This window comes from Mus musculus, chromosome 10, assembly GCF_000001635.26.
Source record: "Mus musculus strain C57BL/6J chromosome 10, GRCm38.p6 C57BL/6J".
NCBI classification, from domain to species: domain Eukaryota; kingdom Metazoa; phylum Chordata; class Mammalia; order Rodentia; family Muridae; genus Mus; species Mus musculus.
This window is the reverse complement of record NC_000076.6, coordinates 3,365,648-3,383,178: the sequence shown is the minus strand read 5'-3', so window position 1 is coordinate 3,383,178 and position 17,531 is coordinate 3,365,648. Positions and strand designations below refer to the sequence as shown.

Below are 17,531 nucleotides of genomic sequence, written 5' to 3'. Positions count from 1 at the left end.
ATTCCATTAATATAAGCAGGAATGAAATGACCATACCAATTACATCTAATTATGTACAAAATGAAAGAGAAGGACATTAACAGATCATTGGCCACAGATGTTGAAGACATGAAGACAAGTAATTGCTAATATAAGCAGGCAAGTTAATGGGTTTTCCAATTTTATTTAGTAAAAGAGTTACTTTACTTCTGTCCATCAAAGATAACATCTTGTGCTTTCAGATATGGAAGGCAAAATAATACATACTGTAACCTATGGCTTACTCAGAGTGAGTTTCCAGGGGGCTGAGTCCGCGGTTGGTGATAAAGCGCATGTGTAGCATTGTGGGTAATAAGGTTGGGTCTCTTGCTGTTTATTTACTGAACCCCTGCCCCCCCCCCAAGATCTTGTTGCATCAGTGAGAAGGGGAATCCTCACATACACCAAGTGATGCTATGGAACCTTGCTCCTTAATATAAAACTATTGATTGGTTGAATAAAGATGCCTACAGCCTATAGCTGGGCAGAAGAGAAGTAGATGGAGTTTCTGTTCCTGGAGCTTGGGGTCTGGAGAGAGATCACAAGGAGAGAAAAGAGAGGAGAAGACATCATGGGGCAGATGGATCATGAAAACACGGCTATGAGTGCTGGTCAATTGGAGTAAGAGTGGCCCAGACAGAACAGAGCAAATTTCTGGGTTAATGATAGGGAGGTAAACAAAATAGCACAGAGGGTTGTTATCTGTCTAGCTCTAGTGCTATTAAGACTTATTGTAAAAATAAAAGTTTTGTATCTTTTATATTTATATGATCAAATGAACCCCCACTTAAGTATTTACTACAATATGTAAATGGCCGAGATTTGGGCACCAGCACTGCAATCACAACAACAACAACAACAACAAAAACAACAACAACATCACCAACAATAAAAGAGAGCTTATAGCTTTTAACCTCAAACTAGACTGAGCCTAGAGCCAATTCGATCTGACTGGGTGGATGGAAAGCACAGTACCTATTGCTAACTGTTCATGCAAACCTGGACAGCGAAGAAATAAGCAGTTTTCTTACTGTGGTATATATTTAGAAGCAAATAGATTTGGTTTTTCTTTTTTCCCTAAAGAGACTGCTGAAATGGTTCATCTAAGAAATAACAGAATCCCATCAATAGTTCAACCAAGACAAAGTCTTTTGGGGAATGTATCGGGCATACAACAGAAAATCATGCCTAGTAGAGGAGTCAAATAAGCTAGAATCACAGCTGTATCGGGGCCTGAGAGTGAGGCTGGGGGCCACAGTTCCCGGGGGCCAGGCCTTCCCTCTTCTTCTGGTTTTCTCAGAGCAGTTAGGCTTGTACATGCCACAGAGACTTTACGAATTTTGCTTTCTCGTTTTAAAAATGGGGTAACTAGCTATATCCCAAAGTTTTGTGGCACTTGGTTGAGTGATTCTACTTAATGATACTTTAGGATCCCGTCATTATACAAAATAAACTCACATTGTACGAATAACAAGTTTTGCTTCCCACATCCTACTACAACTGTGTCAGTTAGGGTTGTATAGATGTGAAGAAGCACCACAACCAAGACAACTTTATAATGAAAAACATTTCACTGGGGCTGGCCTACAGGTTCAGAGATTCCGTCCATTATCATCATGGTGGGAAGCATGGTGGCATGTGGGCAGGCATGGTGCTGTAGAAAAAGCTGAGAGATTTGCATCAGAGGGCTGCAGGAAGAGAGACACTGCACCTGGGTTGAACATTGAAACCCCAAAGCTCCCCCCAGTGACATATTTCCTTCTCCAACAGGGCCACACTTCCTCATAGTGCCACTCCATGGTGACCAAGCATTCAAATCTAGGAGCCTATGGGGGGTCATTCTTTTTCAAACCTCCATAGTAACCACCCACAATAAAGCCTTACTTTCTCTGTATCACTGTCATCTTAATTTTAAGACTAACTATAAAATTTCCCAGACAAATTAATTTACTTAATCTGGATCTGTTCATAATCTTATTCAAACTAATTGAATTCTACCTTTTGAATTTTTATTTCTTGATCATTTTGTGAATTTTCTCTCTCTCGGGCACTCATTTTATATCTTAACTCAGACTTCTCTTCAAGTTAAAACAAATTCGGTCATTACTTCACTACGAGCTGATAGGGTAAAGGACAGAGAACACAGATAAGACCACCACTGACAGCCATATTGTAAGTTATATGGCTACAGTGTTTAAGTCAAATATGCCAGCTCTTCACAAAGGTTAACCCAATTAAATACAAAAAGAAGAAGAAGAAGAAGAAGAAGAAGAAGAAGAAGAAGAAGAAGAAGAAGAAGAAGAAGAAGAAGAAGAAGAAGAAGAAGAAGAAGAAGAAGAAGAAGAAGAAGAAAAATAGCAGGGTTGATGCTAAGCATCTGTGCTGGCAGGTTTCAAATTTAACTCAAAAGCTGATGATTGAAGGTTGCTTCTGGAGAAAGAAAAATCATATTTCCAATTGTTTTTGATGAGTTCAGGGAGGAAGCTCAGTAGATAAAATGCTTGCCATGCCAGGCCACTGAGAGATGCTGTGTCACAAAACAAGGTGGGTGGCACCTGAGATACTGTATATGAAATTGGCCTTTAAGTGTGCCTGCAAATCTCTCTCTCTCTCTCTCTCTCTCTCTCTCTCACACACACACACACACACACACACACACACACACACACACACATCATGCCCTGGGGCAGGACAGCAGTGTAACCGTAGGGTACATCCATTGACTGGCCATTTGGTGAACTAGTTTGCCAAGATTCTCTGCCTCTCATTCCTGTGTTTTTAGAATCAGCACTTCTGCACAGCCAGCTTTCTGGTACCATCTCTAGAGGTCAGAGCTTCCTTACTATTTTTTTTTCCACATAAGGAAAATAAAGCCCAGTGGCAAAAATGATTTCCCAAGGGTCCAAGCTGATAAACAACAGCCTGGCTAGAAGAGAGTTCAGGTGTCCAAGGTCCATCCTACTGCACCATAGGAGAATGAACAGGTATGATTTGATGTCAGAGATGGCAGGGAGATTTCCACAGCCTGTGAGTAACACTTCCTCCCCTAGTACACTCATCCCCAAAATTTACCTGCTCACAGTTCACCTTCCCTTCCCTGAGACCTGACTAAAGTGAAAGATAATTAAATCAGTTCAGATTATTTTTGCATTCTGACTTCAATGAATTTGTCATATCCTCCCATGAAAACTGGCTCAGGGTAAAGGAAAAGCTTCCAACAGATGCAGTGTTCTGAATGAATATATTAATAAATTCATCGGCATACAGGGAACAAGGCATAGGTCTTGCTGCCATATGCTTTCAACCGTGTGAATTCCTTCCTTCTATAAGTTTCTTGACAACCTTACCTTTCCCCTTGCATGTTTGAAGAGGATGAAGTCTTTTCATTCCCTTTGCAGCTTTAATGGAAAATGTCTCTCAGAGGCTCCTGTGTTTAGATGCTTGGTTCCAGGCTGCTGGAGCCATTTTGGAAGGTTCTAGAAAGGGAGCCTCACTGGAGGAATTGCGTCTCTGAAAGGTGCCCTTTGAGGTTGTATAGCCTGGCTCCACTTCCTTGGCACCCTCTGCTTCCTGTTCTAAAATATGGGGTTTTCTAGCTGCATATACCCGCTGCCACAGAGTCATCTGCTGCCATCCCTTCTCCCACCTTGATGGACTGTCACCCTTAAACTGTAAGCCTCCCTTCCTTAAATTGTTTTTTCTTAGCTATTTGGTCACAGGAATTAAAAAACAAAAAGCAATGAACCTACCCCTTCTTTGTCTTATGTAAGTATCTGCTGAATGAACAAATGGGGAAAGGAATGAATGAATGAATGAATGAATGAATGAATGAATATGCTTGCCCTCCACAGTTCATTCCACGTTTACCCTAAAGGACTCTTTCAAAACCAAAAATCCCATTTTTGCCATTTTTCCCCTTCTATCATAACAATGCTTTAAAGACTAATATATACTAATATATACCACTGGAATAGATTTCAAAAAAAAATCATTGCTGAATAAGAAAGACATGGTGAATCTAGAGACTGCCATACCCGGGGATCCATCCCATAATCAGCCTCCAAACGCTGACACCATTGCATACACTAGCAAGATTTTGCTGAAAGGACCCAGATATAGCTGTCTCTTGTGAGACTATGCCAGGGCCTAGCAAACACAGAAGTGGATGCTCACAGTCAACTACTGGATGGAACAGAGGGCCCCCAATGGAGGAGCTAGAGAAAGCACCCAAGGAGCTAAAGGGATCTGCAACCCTATAGGTGGAACAACAATATGAACTAACCAGTACCCACCAGAGCTCGTGTCCCTAGCTGCGTATGTATCAGAAGATGAAGAGAGGCCCATTGGTCTTACAAACTTTATACGCCTCAGTAAAGGGGAACGCCAGGGCCAAGAAGAGGGAGTGGGTGGGTAGGGGGGTTTGGGGGGAGGGTATGGGGGACTTTTAGGATAGCACTGGAAATGTAAATGAAGAAAATACCTAATTAAAAAAAAGACATGGTGAGAATGTATTAGCCTGAACTTTTCAGCACAGACAGAAACCGGAGCTTTCATTTCTTGCTCTACAGAGATCTGGGTAAGCGCATCACTCCGACTCTTACTTGCAGATGGGAGTCACTCACTCACCCAGTCAGAGCGCAGGCCAAGCATTAGCATTGAAATGCAACAGGACCTTGTCCTTGTGCACACCAAGAGCTTCAAATGGCAGAGAGGATGGTAACCTGTGATTGCCTCCTCTGAAGACTTTCATCCGCCGTGTGTCTGTGCGTTATTCATGTCAATTTCCTTTGGCTCCCAGGTTCAAAGGGACACACAGTTATAATTTACAGTCATGAAAAAGGACCATAACTTCAAGTCAACAATGAAAGAGCAGGTTTCAAAGTGGGCACAGCAACATGGTATCAATGTAGTTAATTTAGGGCATGCACATCAGTAAGCCCAGAAGTGCCACCACTGCTCTGAAGCGTCAGTTTCGACCTTTCTCACTCCACTGTCAGCTATGAGACATTGTGGGGCCTGTTCTGACTACTACAACAAAATACCCCAGACAGACCAAGATTAAACAGCAGCCATCCGTATCTCACACTGTTGGAAGCTAGAAGTCCAAGACAAGGATGTCAGCATGTCAGCTTCTTGCTGATAGTCCTCATCAGGGACATAGCAAGAAAGCATTGGCAAACTGGGAGAGGGCAGACAGAGAGAGCTCTGATCTCTTCATCCCTCTGTAGGAGCCCTAAGACCATCAAAGGGGCTGTGCTCTCATGACCTTTTGTAACACAATCATCTCCCCAAAGCTCCATGTCCAAATACCATCATTTTAGAAGTTAAAATTTCATCATAGGAATCAGTGAAAAGGAAAACACAGTCAGTCCATAGCAGGGACACCCAGGAGCAGCCAGGAGAGTGAGTGGCTAGAGTCAAAAACGGACAAGAGTCCACCTTCACAAAGGTATGATAGGGTAGGAGACAGGATAGTAGAAAGTGCTGCTTAGAAAGGCCTGAGAGTCAACCTGCTGGGAAAATGGAATACAGTTGGCTTCCTGGAGGAGAAATCTCCGGTGTCAACTTGAAACAAGGTGAAAGCAACATGTAATAGGAAGAAAGTGGGGACATGTCCTGTATAGAGAAGTCAGGTGTGGAGCAGGAGGTGGACAACTCCAGGGAAATTAATAGGGGAGACCGCCCACATCCTGGATTGCCTTGTTAGGTGTGAATGCCCTATCCTAAAACATCAGGGGAGAGAGGGAGACAGAGATTCAACTGGGATTCTAGAAAACAATCAAGCTTCTGGATATGGCTTTTCTGAAGCACCAGGAAAGGGAGATGGAGGGCTGGAGATGAAGATAAAGGAAGTCAGGTCCCAAAGACCATGGTATGTGGCCTCTGACCAGGGCCTGTGGCTTAAGCACTCTGAACCTTGGCCTCTTTTCTTCCTCTTTAGGGATGGGAAATAAAGAACTTTATATATCCAGATTTCATGACCAATGGCGGCATCCTGGCTATGTGACTTAGAAATTAGTATAGTCTTGAACAAGAAAAAATGACATATCTGGTCTCAGTTTCTTCCCTATAAAATGAAGACAATGCCCCTTCCAACACACCAACACACACACACACACACACACACACACACACACACACACTTCGTAGACTTATTGAGAGAGCTGAGAAATGAAAGGCATGAGTCTCCTGAGTCTTGAAATTAGTGGTGGTAGCAGTAGTAAGAGAAATAGCCTTGGCGAGGGGTGCTGATGGTTGCAGTGGTAGTGGTAATTTAAAGGAAATGAGTGGCCCTTGCTGTAAAGCAAGTGGCAAATGAGAAAGTGCTGGACTGCAGCTGTAGCTGGGAGAAATCGAGAACCAGATGCCAATGATGTAAGGAACAAGCAACAACACGACTTCAGGACTACTGGGTGTGCCCAGGTAGGGAGAGACAAGAGATAAGGATCTCACACATGTTTTCCTGGAACAACTATGAACATGGAGGGAACTGAGGCAGACTGAGCAGATCTGAGAGGGAAATAAAAAACTCCCTTGCAGACAGCTGGCCATGAGCCTCCCTTGAGCATCTGGGGAAGCTGTCCATTTCAAAGTGCCTGGAGGATGCCTGGAATTCAGGGTAAAAAGACAGAATTAGATGCTGTCAACAGATGGACATCAACTGATGGCACCAGTAGGGAGAGTCACATCACACAGGAAGACTGTACAAATGAAGATGCTGGGAAGGAGGGGAACGGGTGCTGGAGACAGGGCATAGGAAGCACCATTGCAGAGGCAGACCTGGAGAAAAGACTCAAGAAGGATTAGCAAACAGAAGATCATGAGGACAGAAAATGTAAGAGAGGGACAGTCCTGGCTTAAAGATACTCAGGGACAAGAGAGAACTTCAGAGGAACTGATGAGCTACCAAATCAAAGTCAGGTCTGTGAAAATCTGTTAGACTGAGGCACAAGATGGCCCTTTGGACAGCTGTGCTGGAAGCTGACATCAGATTACCATGGCTGAAAGATATATGTGTCATGGGTGAAGAAATACCTGGAAAAAAGGAGAGAGGGAAAGAGAAATGTAGGATGGTACCTAGGGTGCATGACAGAAAAGAAGAAGCCTATGTCTGGTAGAGAATGGTAACTGTACTTTAAACAAAGGAAAGAGACAACTTGTGGGACTTGTTAGATTGGAAGTGCTGATAGAGAAAGGTTGACAATACAGACACGGAGCATAATCAGTGGAGAGATGTGCCTGGACTCCAGCTAAGAAGACACCAGTTGAGAAATGTGGACATAACGAGAGATTTAAAATGATGTCAAAGTCTGAGATATCCAAGGACAGGAAACAAGAGACAGGGGGAAAAGATGAAACAGTGCAGAGGAAGCACAGAAAATAAAAATTGAAACAATTTAGCACTGGCTCCTCCCATTCCAGGGCCAGACCAGGTTGTGAGCTGTGGAGGATAGAAGACACCAGAAGCAAACACACATCAGAGAGGGTCTGGCAGGGAAGCATGGCAGGGTCATCTGAGAGCAGCTGGAGACCCATGACAGGTTGGCTTTCCTAATGCAAATTTCCCTCCATTTAAATGTACAAGACCATTAGCTGATACAACCACCTTGACATATGGCTTGGAGCTGTGAAGTACACATAGGTTTTGTTTTTGTTTTTCACCAATGACAAAATACAACAGTAAGGATGCAAGATATGAGTTAGTTACTAAATGATAGATGGATTCTTCTTCTTCTTCTTCTTCTTCTTCTTCTTCTTCTTCTTTTTAACTGCTTCTACCATAAAGAAACATTGTGAGCAAATTTTGATACTAAAACACTATGACTTTCTAAACATTTTCTGATGGTTAGTCCTTTTTCCTTCATTTCAAGAAATCCTTAAAAGTTAAGGGACTATGCCCTGTTAGGGATAAACACAATAAAATTGACTTGGTTCTTGTCTTCAAATAGTTAAAATGCACCAAAACATTCAATTTCTGGAAAACTCTGGAATGTATTTACTTATGCTCAAGTTCAAACACACCCAGCCCTTCAATCTACAGTGGGCCCAAAGGGAGGAGTGATAGTTCCATTTCCCATTACTGTGACAAAATTGTAAAGAGTGGTTCTAATGCTAAGGTCTTGTTCCCCAATTGGTTCTTGATTGATCAATAATGATACCAGCGACCAATGACTGAGGATGGGGCAGGACACTTAGAATTGTGCAGGAGGACTCAGGGAGAATGGAAAGGACTGGGAAAGAAGAAGCAGGCAGTGGCAGCAGGAGATAAAGCCAACCAGTCATGCGAGCTTTTGGTTGGAGAGGCCAATGGCCACTCTATCTGATTATGTCTGGGGTGGCAGGGGAGGTTTAAGAGTGCCCAGTCATTGAGTTAGCAAAGGCATTTTAAGATTAACTGGGGTGTGTGTGTGTGTGTGTGTGATTTTTTTATCTGTAGATCCAAGGGAATTTGGGTGGGGGCCCTTAACTTACACTGGGGTAGGAAAAATTACATGCTACACAAAATACTCAACTAAAAGCAACTTAAGGAAGGCGGGGCTTATTCTGGCTCACAGTTTGTTGCACAGTTCGTTACAGAGAGACAGGCATAGTGGAGAAGATATGAGGTAACTGGTCTCAGGAATTCTCTAGTCATGAAGTAGAGGAAGATGAATGCTGATATCCCTCTTGCCTTCTGCTTTTTATTCAGCCCAGGACCCCAGATGCCCGGGTTCAGACTGAGCCTTCCCACCCTCAGTCAAATCTCTCTGGAAACCCCTCACAGACACTTCTGTGAGTTTGTCTCTTGGATAATTATCAATCTTTGCAGACTGACAACATGAACTGTCACATGAGGCTTTACTTACTTAGGCTATTCAGAATGCTTTTATCTACAGTGCTTTGTTTTGTTTTTTAGTTTGCTTGCTTGTCTGTTTAATTTATTCTTAGTGTAGGAGGTACAGAGGTTTTTGTGATCACAGGCACACACTAGGGCAGCAGTTCTCAACCTGTGGGTTGTGACCCTGAATGATCCTTTGTCAGGAGTTATATAAGTTACCCCACATATTAGATATTTACAGTATGATTGATTCATAACAGTAGTAAAGTTAAAGTTATAAAGTAGTAGCAAAAAATTATTTTATGGTTGCAATCACTATAACACAAGGAACTGTATTAAAGGATCTGAGCATTAGGGAGGCTGAGAACCACTGCACTAGGGGAACCTGGACTGTTAAGCACACAGTGTTGAGGGACACAGGATTGCTCCTTTAAGAGAAGGAAGAGAAAACTTGTTTTCTACAGAGAAGGTTGGAACAGATGTAAATGCTGCTTTTATTTCCTCAGATGAAGTAATGAGAGTGGTACCCACCAAAGCTGTGAGAGTACACAGCTTGGGCTGAACCCAGAGCATTTTCTTCTCTGTTCTGACTATTCCTAGGCCTAGGTCTGGAAACTACTAGCCTCTGCATAATCTAATCTTCCAAGCTGACTGACTCAATCTGGCTTCTCTCAGATTTTGACTGAATTGCTCTGCCTGGCTTCATATTAACTTTGGCAATATGTTCTAATCTTATGACTTTTCCTCATTCTCTGACTCATTCTGGTGCTGTCTTTATCTATGTCTAGGTTCTTCTCTCTGTTACGTGTCTTTGTAAAACTATGTCAGTAAAACTGCCACACACACACACACACACACACACACACACACACATTACCCACCATATACTACACATTATGCTCTCCCTCCCTCCTTCCCTCCCTCCCTCCCTCCCTCCTCTCTCTCTGTTCTTAAGTAGCCACTCTTTCCTATGCAGTTCTTGTGTGAGTTGGGAATATCCTATCTCTGAACTCTGTCTCATCTTATCAAATCTTTCTCTGATTCATCACTTTGTCTGCCCCTCAATTAGATGTCACTTTCAAACATGGCTGTTCCTTCTACAAACTAACCTTACCTTCATTGTTAGGGATTAAAGATATGTACTCAGGATGTGTCTGTATGCCAGACAGATTTTTTTTTTTTATAAAAAACAACATTTAATTGGGGCTGGCTTACAGGTTCAGAGGTTCAGTCCATTATCATCAAGGTGAGAGCATGGCAGTATCCAGGCAGGCATGGCACAGGAGGAGCTGAGAGTTCTATGTCTTCATCCAAAGGCTGCTTGTGGAAGACTGACATCCAGGCAATTAGGGTGAGGAACTTATACCCACACCCACAGTGACACACCCATTCCAACCAGGTCACACCTATTCCAACAAGGCCACACCTTCAGATGGTGCCACTCCCTGGTCCAAGGATATACAAACCATCACATTCCACTCCCTGGTCCCCATAGACTTGTTCAAAAACATGAGTCTGTGGGGGCCATACTTAAACATAGCATAATGCAAAATGCATTTAGTCCAACTTTCAAAGTCCTCATAGTCTATAGCAGTCGCAACAATGTTAAAAGTCCAAAATTCAAGGTCTCTTCTTTTTTTTTTTTTTTTTGCCAGACAGATTATAATGTAATCCAGAGCATGTCTGTGTTTAAGCCAGACCACACAGACTTAGAAAACCTCTGGATAACATCCCTTGCCAGAGCAGCCATGTTGCTGGATTAAACTTCCTCAACAAGCAGAGATTCTTACTAACCTGATGACCTGTTTGGTATTTGTGTGTCTGGAGTCAACACCATACCCTTCTCCAGACCCCTATTATAAGTTTGTTTTTCTCAGTGAACTGTAAACCTGCTTCTCTCAGTCAATCTATAGAGCCTATCTTTATGGGCCTCACAAAGAGTTTTGATGCAGTCACATCTGACTTGTATTTAGCTTACTTTGTTCCTCAAGGAGCTTGATGCACTTTAGTATATGCTCAAGATTTAGTCAGCCATCATCAGAACAATTTTCATCAAATTGTGCTGTGCTTAAATATGCCTAAAATAGATCACATGGAGTCAGACTCCCAGAGTTTGCACCACCACTGGCTACTGAGTTGTGTTGAGCCAAACTGCCTTCTTGATTCCCTTGGTCCATCTCTCTGCAGCCTGTGAAAGCTGCAGAGACGCCCCCATCTGAGTACTCTATGTACGTTGCATTTGTGAGGATTAAGAAGAACAGCAGTGAAGCCCATTCCTCAATACCTGGTGAAGTGAGGATTCAGCACATGCCCCACACGCTGAGTCCTAGACAGCAGCTTTGTCTTCCAGCAAGGATGCCACAGATGAAGCAAGGCAGGCTAATCTGATGTTGGTAAGCAGGGTTGTATATACCAAGTGAGGACTTATACTGAAAATGACAATCCTCATTTGGACATAAGATTCAATCCACTGACAGAGCTGTGCCCTGCAGTCCACAAAGAGCCATAAGGCATGATATACACAAATATGGGAAGGTTACAGTGAAACATACTAATTTGTACCTTTAATATGCCTGTTATAGTATTTTCTAAATTTTTAAAATAATAGGATGGAGCTAGCAAGATGGCTCATTGGGTAAAAGGGCTTGTGGTAAAATTCTGAGTTTGATTCCCAGAACCCATGGTGGAAGGAGAAAACTGACTCCTTCCAAATTGTCCACTGACCTTCATGTGTGGGTGACATGGTACATGTACACCCGATTTCTCTCTCTCTCTCTCTCTCTCTCTCTCTCTCTCTCTCTCTCTCTCTCTCACAAACACACACACACACACACACACACACAAGCACATAAGCACATTAATAGTATTAATAGATTAAGTAAAAACTAATAGCATAATCTTGGACTACTAACAATCAGAGGTCAGTCAGTCAACTGAAGTAATAAAGTCTTGGCATCTGAGGAGTTAGCTCAGTGAATAAGACCACTTGCTCAGCAAGCATGGAGACCTAATTTCTTTTTTGGGGGAGCGGGGGAGTTAGCATGGACATTTTTAATATTAATTCTAATCCCAACTACAGATAGCTCATTTGTGTCCTTTGAACATCTCAAATCATTGTTTTATAGTTTCTCATCTCCTTTGTTAAGTTTATTCCTAAGTATTTTTAAATTAATTTAATATTATTTTTATTAGATATTTTCTTTATATACATTATGCCCAAGAAAAAAACTGACATGTCTGCACTTGCCTGGAGCACCAGCATTTGAGGGCCAAGAATTTAGACCACTTTTAAAAAGCAAAAGGACTTCAAATGTAAAAGACAAGGCAACATGTGAGAATGTTCATGGCTAGCATGCCCTGGCATCTCAATGATATGTGCTTAGCAGCAGATCTTAATTTCCAAATCAAACAAAACTGCAAAATTGGAAATACAGATTTTACCTTAAGGTGTGGCAAGATTGGAAGAAAATACATGATTTACCCAGTAAACCATCTTGCAACCCTTGTCAGGGAAGACAGTGTGCCAGATTTCAAATGTTCTTAAAAGCAGTTTTGAAGATACAGAAATGCCTTAAAACTGAATTCCTTACATATGGATCCAGATTTAACCTAACAGTTCTGTTACAATCAAATTCCTAGCTCAAAATTTCACTATGCAAGCTTTCCCACAAGATTAAATAGAGAGGGAGGGGGAAAGAGAGAGAGGAGGAAAGAAGGGAGGGAGAGATTTTGTGTGTATGTGTGTGTGTGTGTGTGTGTGTGTGTGTGTGTGAGAGAGAGAGAGAGAGAGAGAGAGAGAGAGAGAGAGAGAGAGAGAGAGAGAGCGCTAGCTATAAACATATCAAATCGCTGCAGGAATTAATGATAACATTTATCCGTGAATACAAAAGACCCTTGGACTGAATGAGAGGGCCATACCTCTGGACTCCACTTCTGCCACGTTACTTGTGTGAAGTCTTTCTAGAACTCCAACTGGTTTTAGCTGATGTCCCACGTGACCAGAATTCCTTCACTGATTGTTAAGAAGCTTCCAGAGCATGAACAAGCTTCTGCTACATGGGCATGAGCCAGAGGCATGGGCATAGAAAGAAAACATGATGTGTGCAAAGCCTGAATATAGGCTGGTAGGATTGTTCAGTGGGTAAAGGCACTTGCTGTCAAGTCTAGGCCCCAGAACCTACATGTTGAACGCAAAGCTTGGCAGTGCATGTGGCCAAATGCCTATGGACAGGTAGGACTGTGCCAATGTGGGCACCAAAAGAGAAGACATTCAGACCTGAGGAAGATTCTCTCACATTCTTTTCAGCACAGAGCTCTTGGGCATGTGAGACCTCAAAATTCACACATAGCTTTGCAATTCATTATAGGGATACAGTTATCAGAGCAGATAGGTGGAGCACATTTAGAGGCATGTCTATCGGCTTAATACATCGAGTTTTCAGTATTGAGACACAACCTATGTGACTCCTTTGCTCCATATAAAGACACAGGTGTGCCCAGTAGTTACATGGCTGTCTTAGAAACACACTGTTTGAGTCCACACCTCTCACCCCAAGCCACTCCCACTTATGTGAGCTTGGCCAAGACCCTGGCCTTTTCTGAGATTGCTTTCTTATTTGTAAAACAGTGACAGCAAGAGGCCTCTCATCGTAGGAGTGCTGTGAATGGGAAATGAATTTGGTGTGAATGGGAAATAAATTGGTGTGAATAGAAAATGAATTTGGTATGAATAGGAAATGAGTTGGTGTGAATAGGAAATGAATTGACATGAATAGGAAATGAGTTGGTGTGAATAGGAAATGAATTGATGTGAATAGAAAATTAACTTGGTGTGAACAGGAAATGAATTGGTGTGAATAAGAAACGAACTGGTGTGAATAGGAAATGGATTGGTGCATGCCAAGTGTCTAAAAGCACCTGGGATGGAACCAGGGTTTTCCAAATGCCCACTCTATTATTCTCCAAACAAAATTGACTGGGCCCTTCAAATTTCCATGAAAAAGCTTCAGCCAGGTCTATGAATGTCTTCTTTTCCCTTTCTTCCCAACATTAAATGTTTTGTGCCCTGCAAAAGAAAATTACTTTTCATCCTTAGAAGGACAACGCATCTAACTCCTGTTCTGTCTGGTACAAGTCCTTCTCAAATTAAGTACATGTTCTTTACAACAACCCCCAACTCAGCAGGTATAACAGGCCTCCCGCTAGTACGAAGTCGGAAGTCTAGCCAGTTGGTTTGCTGTGTTGATAAACATTTGAAAGGTATGACCAATGCCAAATTTTAAATATTAAAAGGGTCCTTTCTGGCCTTCATACACATAAGTTTTAAAGCTATAAGACAGGGTAGGTCCTTCTCATTCATGAACCAAAGGCTGATAATCCTTGAAGTGGTGAACAAGAAAAGATACTCAGGAGAGAGAAACGACCACTAAAAATAGAGCCCCCTCAGTGGAGAAATCAATGGGAAGAGGCCAAGAGGCCGTGCATGGCTGTCTAGTACTCCACCTGTTTCTTTATTTGTTAAGCAGAGTTGCCATTGGTACAGTGCTAATTGCTAACACTGCTCTGCCTGACAGAGTAGAATATTAACACACCTCAATGTATGCAGAACATCTTATAGAATTTTACCACAAGAGCTCCATTCAAGCACTTCATTTGTTTGTTATGGTCAAGGGCTTAAAAGCTCAAGGGGAAAAAAAAGATACAAGGAAAAGATTCAAGGTCACATTTACCCTTCCAACTGTGGATCTAAACTACATGTTCAGTGCATTGAGCATTCAAAGTCCCACTCCCAACCCCCACAACCAATTACTCTACAGATTATTCAAAACACATAAATTGTCAGCCTAAGCAGGTAGAGCTCTTACTGGTTTCCCAGGGTACCTCTAATGAAGCATTGTTAATGTCAACAATAGTTTCTCCAGTAACTCAAACCTTCTCAAACACAAAATGGACTGTTAAAGCCAACAGAAAATAAACAAAAATTAATTGTATTCTATGGAGGCATGACTGAACACATCCATTCATCTAACAGGAATTTCATGTAAATCAAACACATTGTTTCTTTAAAGAGTTTCAACATCTTCTTATTAAAAAAAATAAATACATAAATAAAGGAAGAAGAAGGAGAAAAAACATAACCACGTTCAATTTTGCCAGTTTTTACTTATGCAGTTAAGTGGGGTTTTTTGTGAGAGCCAGATCAGAAAATAATATTATTACAAGCTTATTGCTTATACAATCAAGCTTCATTATATCATAATCGTTCATCGATAGTCAGCATGGAGAATACTGTTGCCTTGTGTAATATGAATGCTAAAGAAAATATATATTCACGATGGGCCATAAAATATGTGAAGATAAAATAGCCTACATGGACTGGTAAAGCCAGTGAGTTCATCTTTCTCCTCCCCTCCCAATAATTACAAGAACACAAATCTAGTTTTAACTTGGAAACCACATTCTTAATTATTAATCTCCTCCACACTTACATCCTCCTAAATTGTTCTCCACTAACCGAAATAGAACACTTCATTGAGAACCCTTGTTTCTTAAGACTCTCGGGAAACCATTTGGCTTTGGTTATTTTTCTCCCTCCATCATGTGTATGTGTGTAGACCCGCCTGTGCATAACTTCAGTCCCTGAATTGTGGGGAACCGTGTGCTGTTGGTGCGGGGGTGGGGGGAGCTTGGGCACCCAGAGCAGGCAAATCTGAGGAGTACTGCTTGTGCCACCAGCCTAGGCACTCTTGGGGACTTTCCCTGGGCGCCCCTTCGGTGGGAGTAACAGAGCTTGAGAAGGAAACGAAGCTACAAGAAAGCCCTACATGAGCCTCTTGAGGAAGAATCCTGAGGACTCGCGTCCAAGGTGGCTGAAAAAGAGGGAGCATTGGTCCCACGCTTATGATGGACAATTTAAGGAGCTAAGGGAGAGTTTGAGATCCCCAGAACGTCTCTACTCCAGGAGCATCTACCTAGCTCTCTATTTTCCCCAGCCTATATTAGGGCGCAGGCAAAGGGAGCCACCCAGGTGTAGTTAGAGCTGGGTGTAGTTAGAGCTGTGCAGACAAGCTCCAAGAACACGGAGGAAAGCATCGACCTTCTCGGGACCCAACCCTCTTCCCATGCCATCAAGGGAGCCTATAGCTCCCCTGGCTCTAGGCAGCTGAACCCAGGCAGCGGGTATCCCAAACGCTGCGCCCTGGCGCCAGAGGGCACCCCGGGAGAGAGATCACGCAACGACACACTCCCGGGGCTCGGTTCCCAGGGGCAGTGCACCCCTGGGAGCCAGAGCCACGGAAAATTCCCGGGTGGGCACAGAGGGGCAGAAGAGATCCGGACACCGCTCTTTCCGCCCCCAGCCAGTGTCCAGGTACCTCGCAGCCGTACAGCTGACCCAGCTGCTCCACGATCCATTCTTCCAGCACCAACCGCTTACGAAGCTCCTTACGGTCGTATTTCACTGTCACTTTTCCCTGCTGGTGGCGTCGTTGTTGCTGTTGCACTTGCCCGGCGGCGGCCACCGTAGTCACCGGCGCCGAGTCCTCCCTTGAGGAGCCGGAGCTGCTGCTGGATCCTGGGCTGCCGCCGGTTCCACCGCGGGGACTCTGGAAGAAGACACGCGCACCGCCGCCGCCGCCGCCACCGGCCGCCTCACCGCCGCCAGTCACCACCGACATGTCCCCGCGCGCCAGAGCCTGAGAGTGGCCCGGAGAAGGGGTGGGCGAGCGCCCCGCGCCGCTACCACAGCAGCCCCAACAGCCGCATACGGTGGCCCGCACCTGCTCCGCGCGCCTAGACGCTGGATCCTTGCGGAGGGAGGCGGGAAGAGGGCGGGCGATGAGGGCGGGGACCAAAGCCTTAAAGACGCCTCCAAGGACCCTGGTGCTCCTGCCCCAGAGACCGCCCCCGGCTAGGAAGTCGTCCGAGGTGGAGAATCTGTGCCCAGCGACAGGGCCTCGAGGGGCTGTGTAGTCCAAGGAGGAGACTGGCGTGGATCGTCTGGGAGGCAGGAGACAGTCGGTCCTCTAATTGGGCGTCCTCGTTTTTTGCCCTGCAGACGCGAACTGCGCTTCTCGAGCAATCTTGGGGCGCACGAAATATGTCGACTCCCTCTGTCTGGATAAGCTCTGTCCCACCGGGTAAAGGTCGTGGGAAAAGACCGTGCTGTGGGGTCCTCTCGCCTCAGCTCTCCTAGGACAGCTGGGAGTGTCTCCTCCCCTCTCCTTCGGCCCCACCCCGCGGCTCTAAACACACATTCCTATTCACGCCATGACCACCACAGATGCCACTTCCTCTGTAGGATTGGGAAGAAAATTGATGAGACAATGTTTGTGTAATCAGGCAGTCACCGTGCCTCAGGAATTATTCCCAGACTGGTTTTCCTTTTTTCTTACCAAGTGCATGTTTCACCCTAAGCTGGATATTGAAAGCTTGAGCAGCCCAGAGGGCGAGGGGCTAAAGTCATCAAGACCTGGAGCATTTTGGCGTTTGCTGGGCTTAAAATGCCTTGTTGTGTTTTCAGCTCAGCCAGCTTTCCTCCCAGGGCCCTTTCTAAGCAACCTCTCCCTCCTTGCCCCCACCCCCAGGAAGGCAGCTGCTTTGACTAGCTTACTTGAAAAACATCATGCAACCAAGAAGAATTACGAATGAATGAGCTTATTATAACGTTTAGGGCTAAGAGGTGGGATGGAGAATT

At 43.9% G+C, this 17,531-nt stretch overlaps 1 protein-coding gene across 4 annotated transcripts in view; it reads right to left on the bottom strand.

The window, feature by feature from the left end:
* Ppp1r14c (protein phosphatase 1, regulatory inhibitor subunit 14C) overlaps positions 1-17,205 on the bottom strand; it is a 99,005-nt gene extending 81,800 nt beyond the window's left edge. The window contains exon 1 of one of the 4 annotated variants that reach the window (XM_030245354.1): positions 16,210-17,205. In XM_030245354.1, the coding sequence (XP_030101214.1) occupies positions 16,210-16,512 (303 nt within the window). In that variant the 5' untranslated portion in view covers positions 16,513-17,205. The remainder of the gene's footprint in view (positions 1-16,209) is intronic. The other 3 variants (XM_006512490.4, XM_006512489.3, NM_133485.2) reach the window with 3 other exon arrangements.
* Between the last annotated feature and the right edge of the window lie 326 nt (positions 17,206-17,531).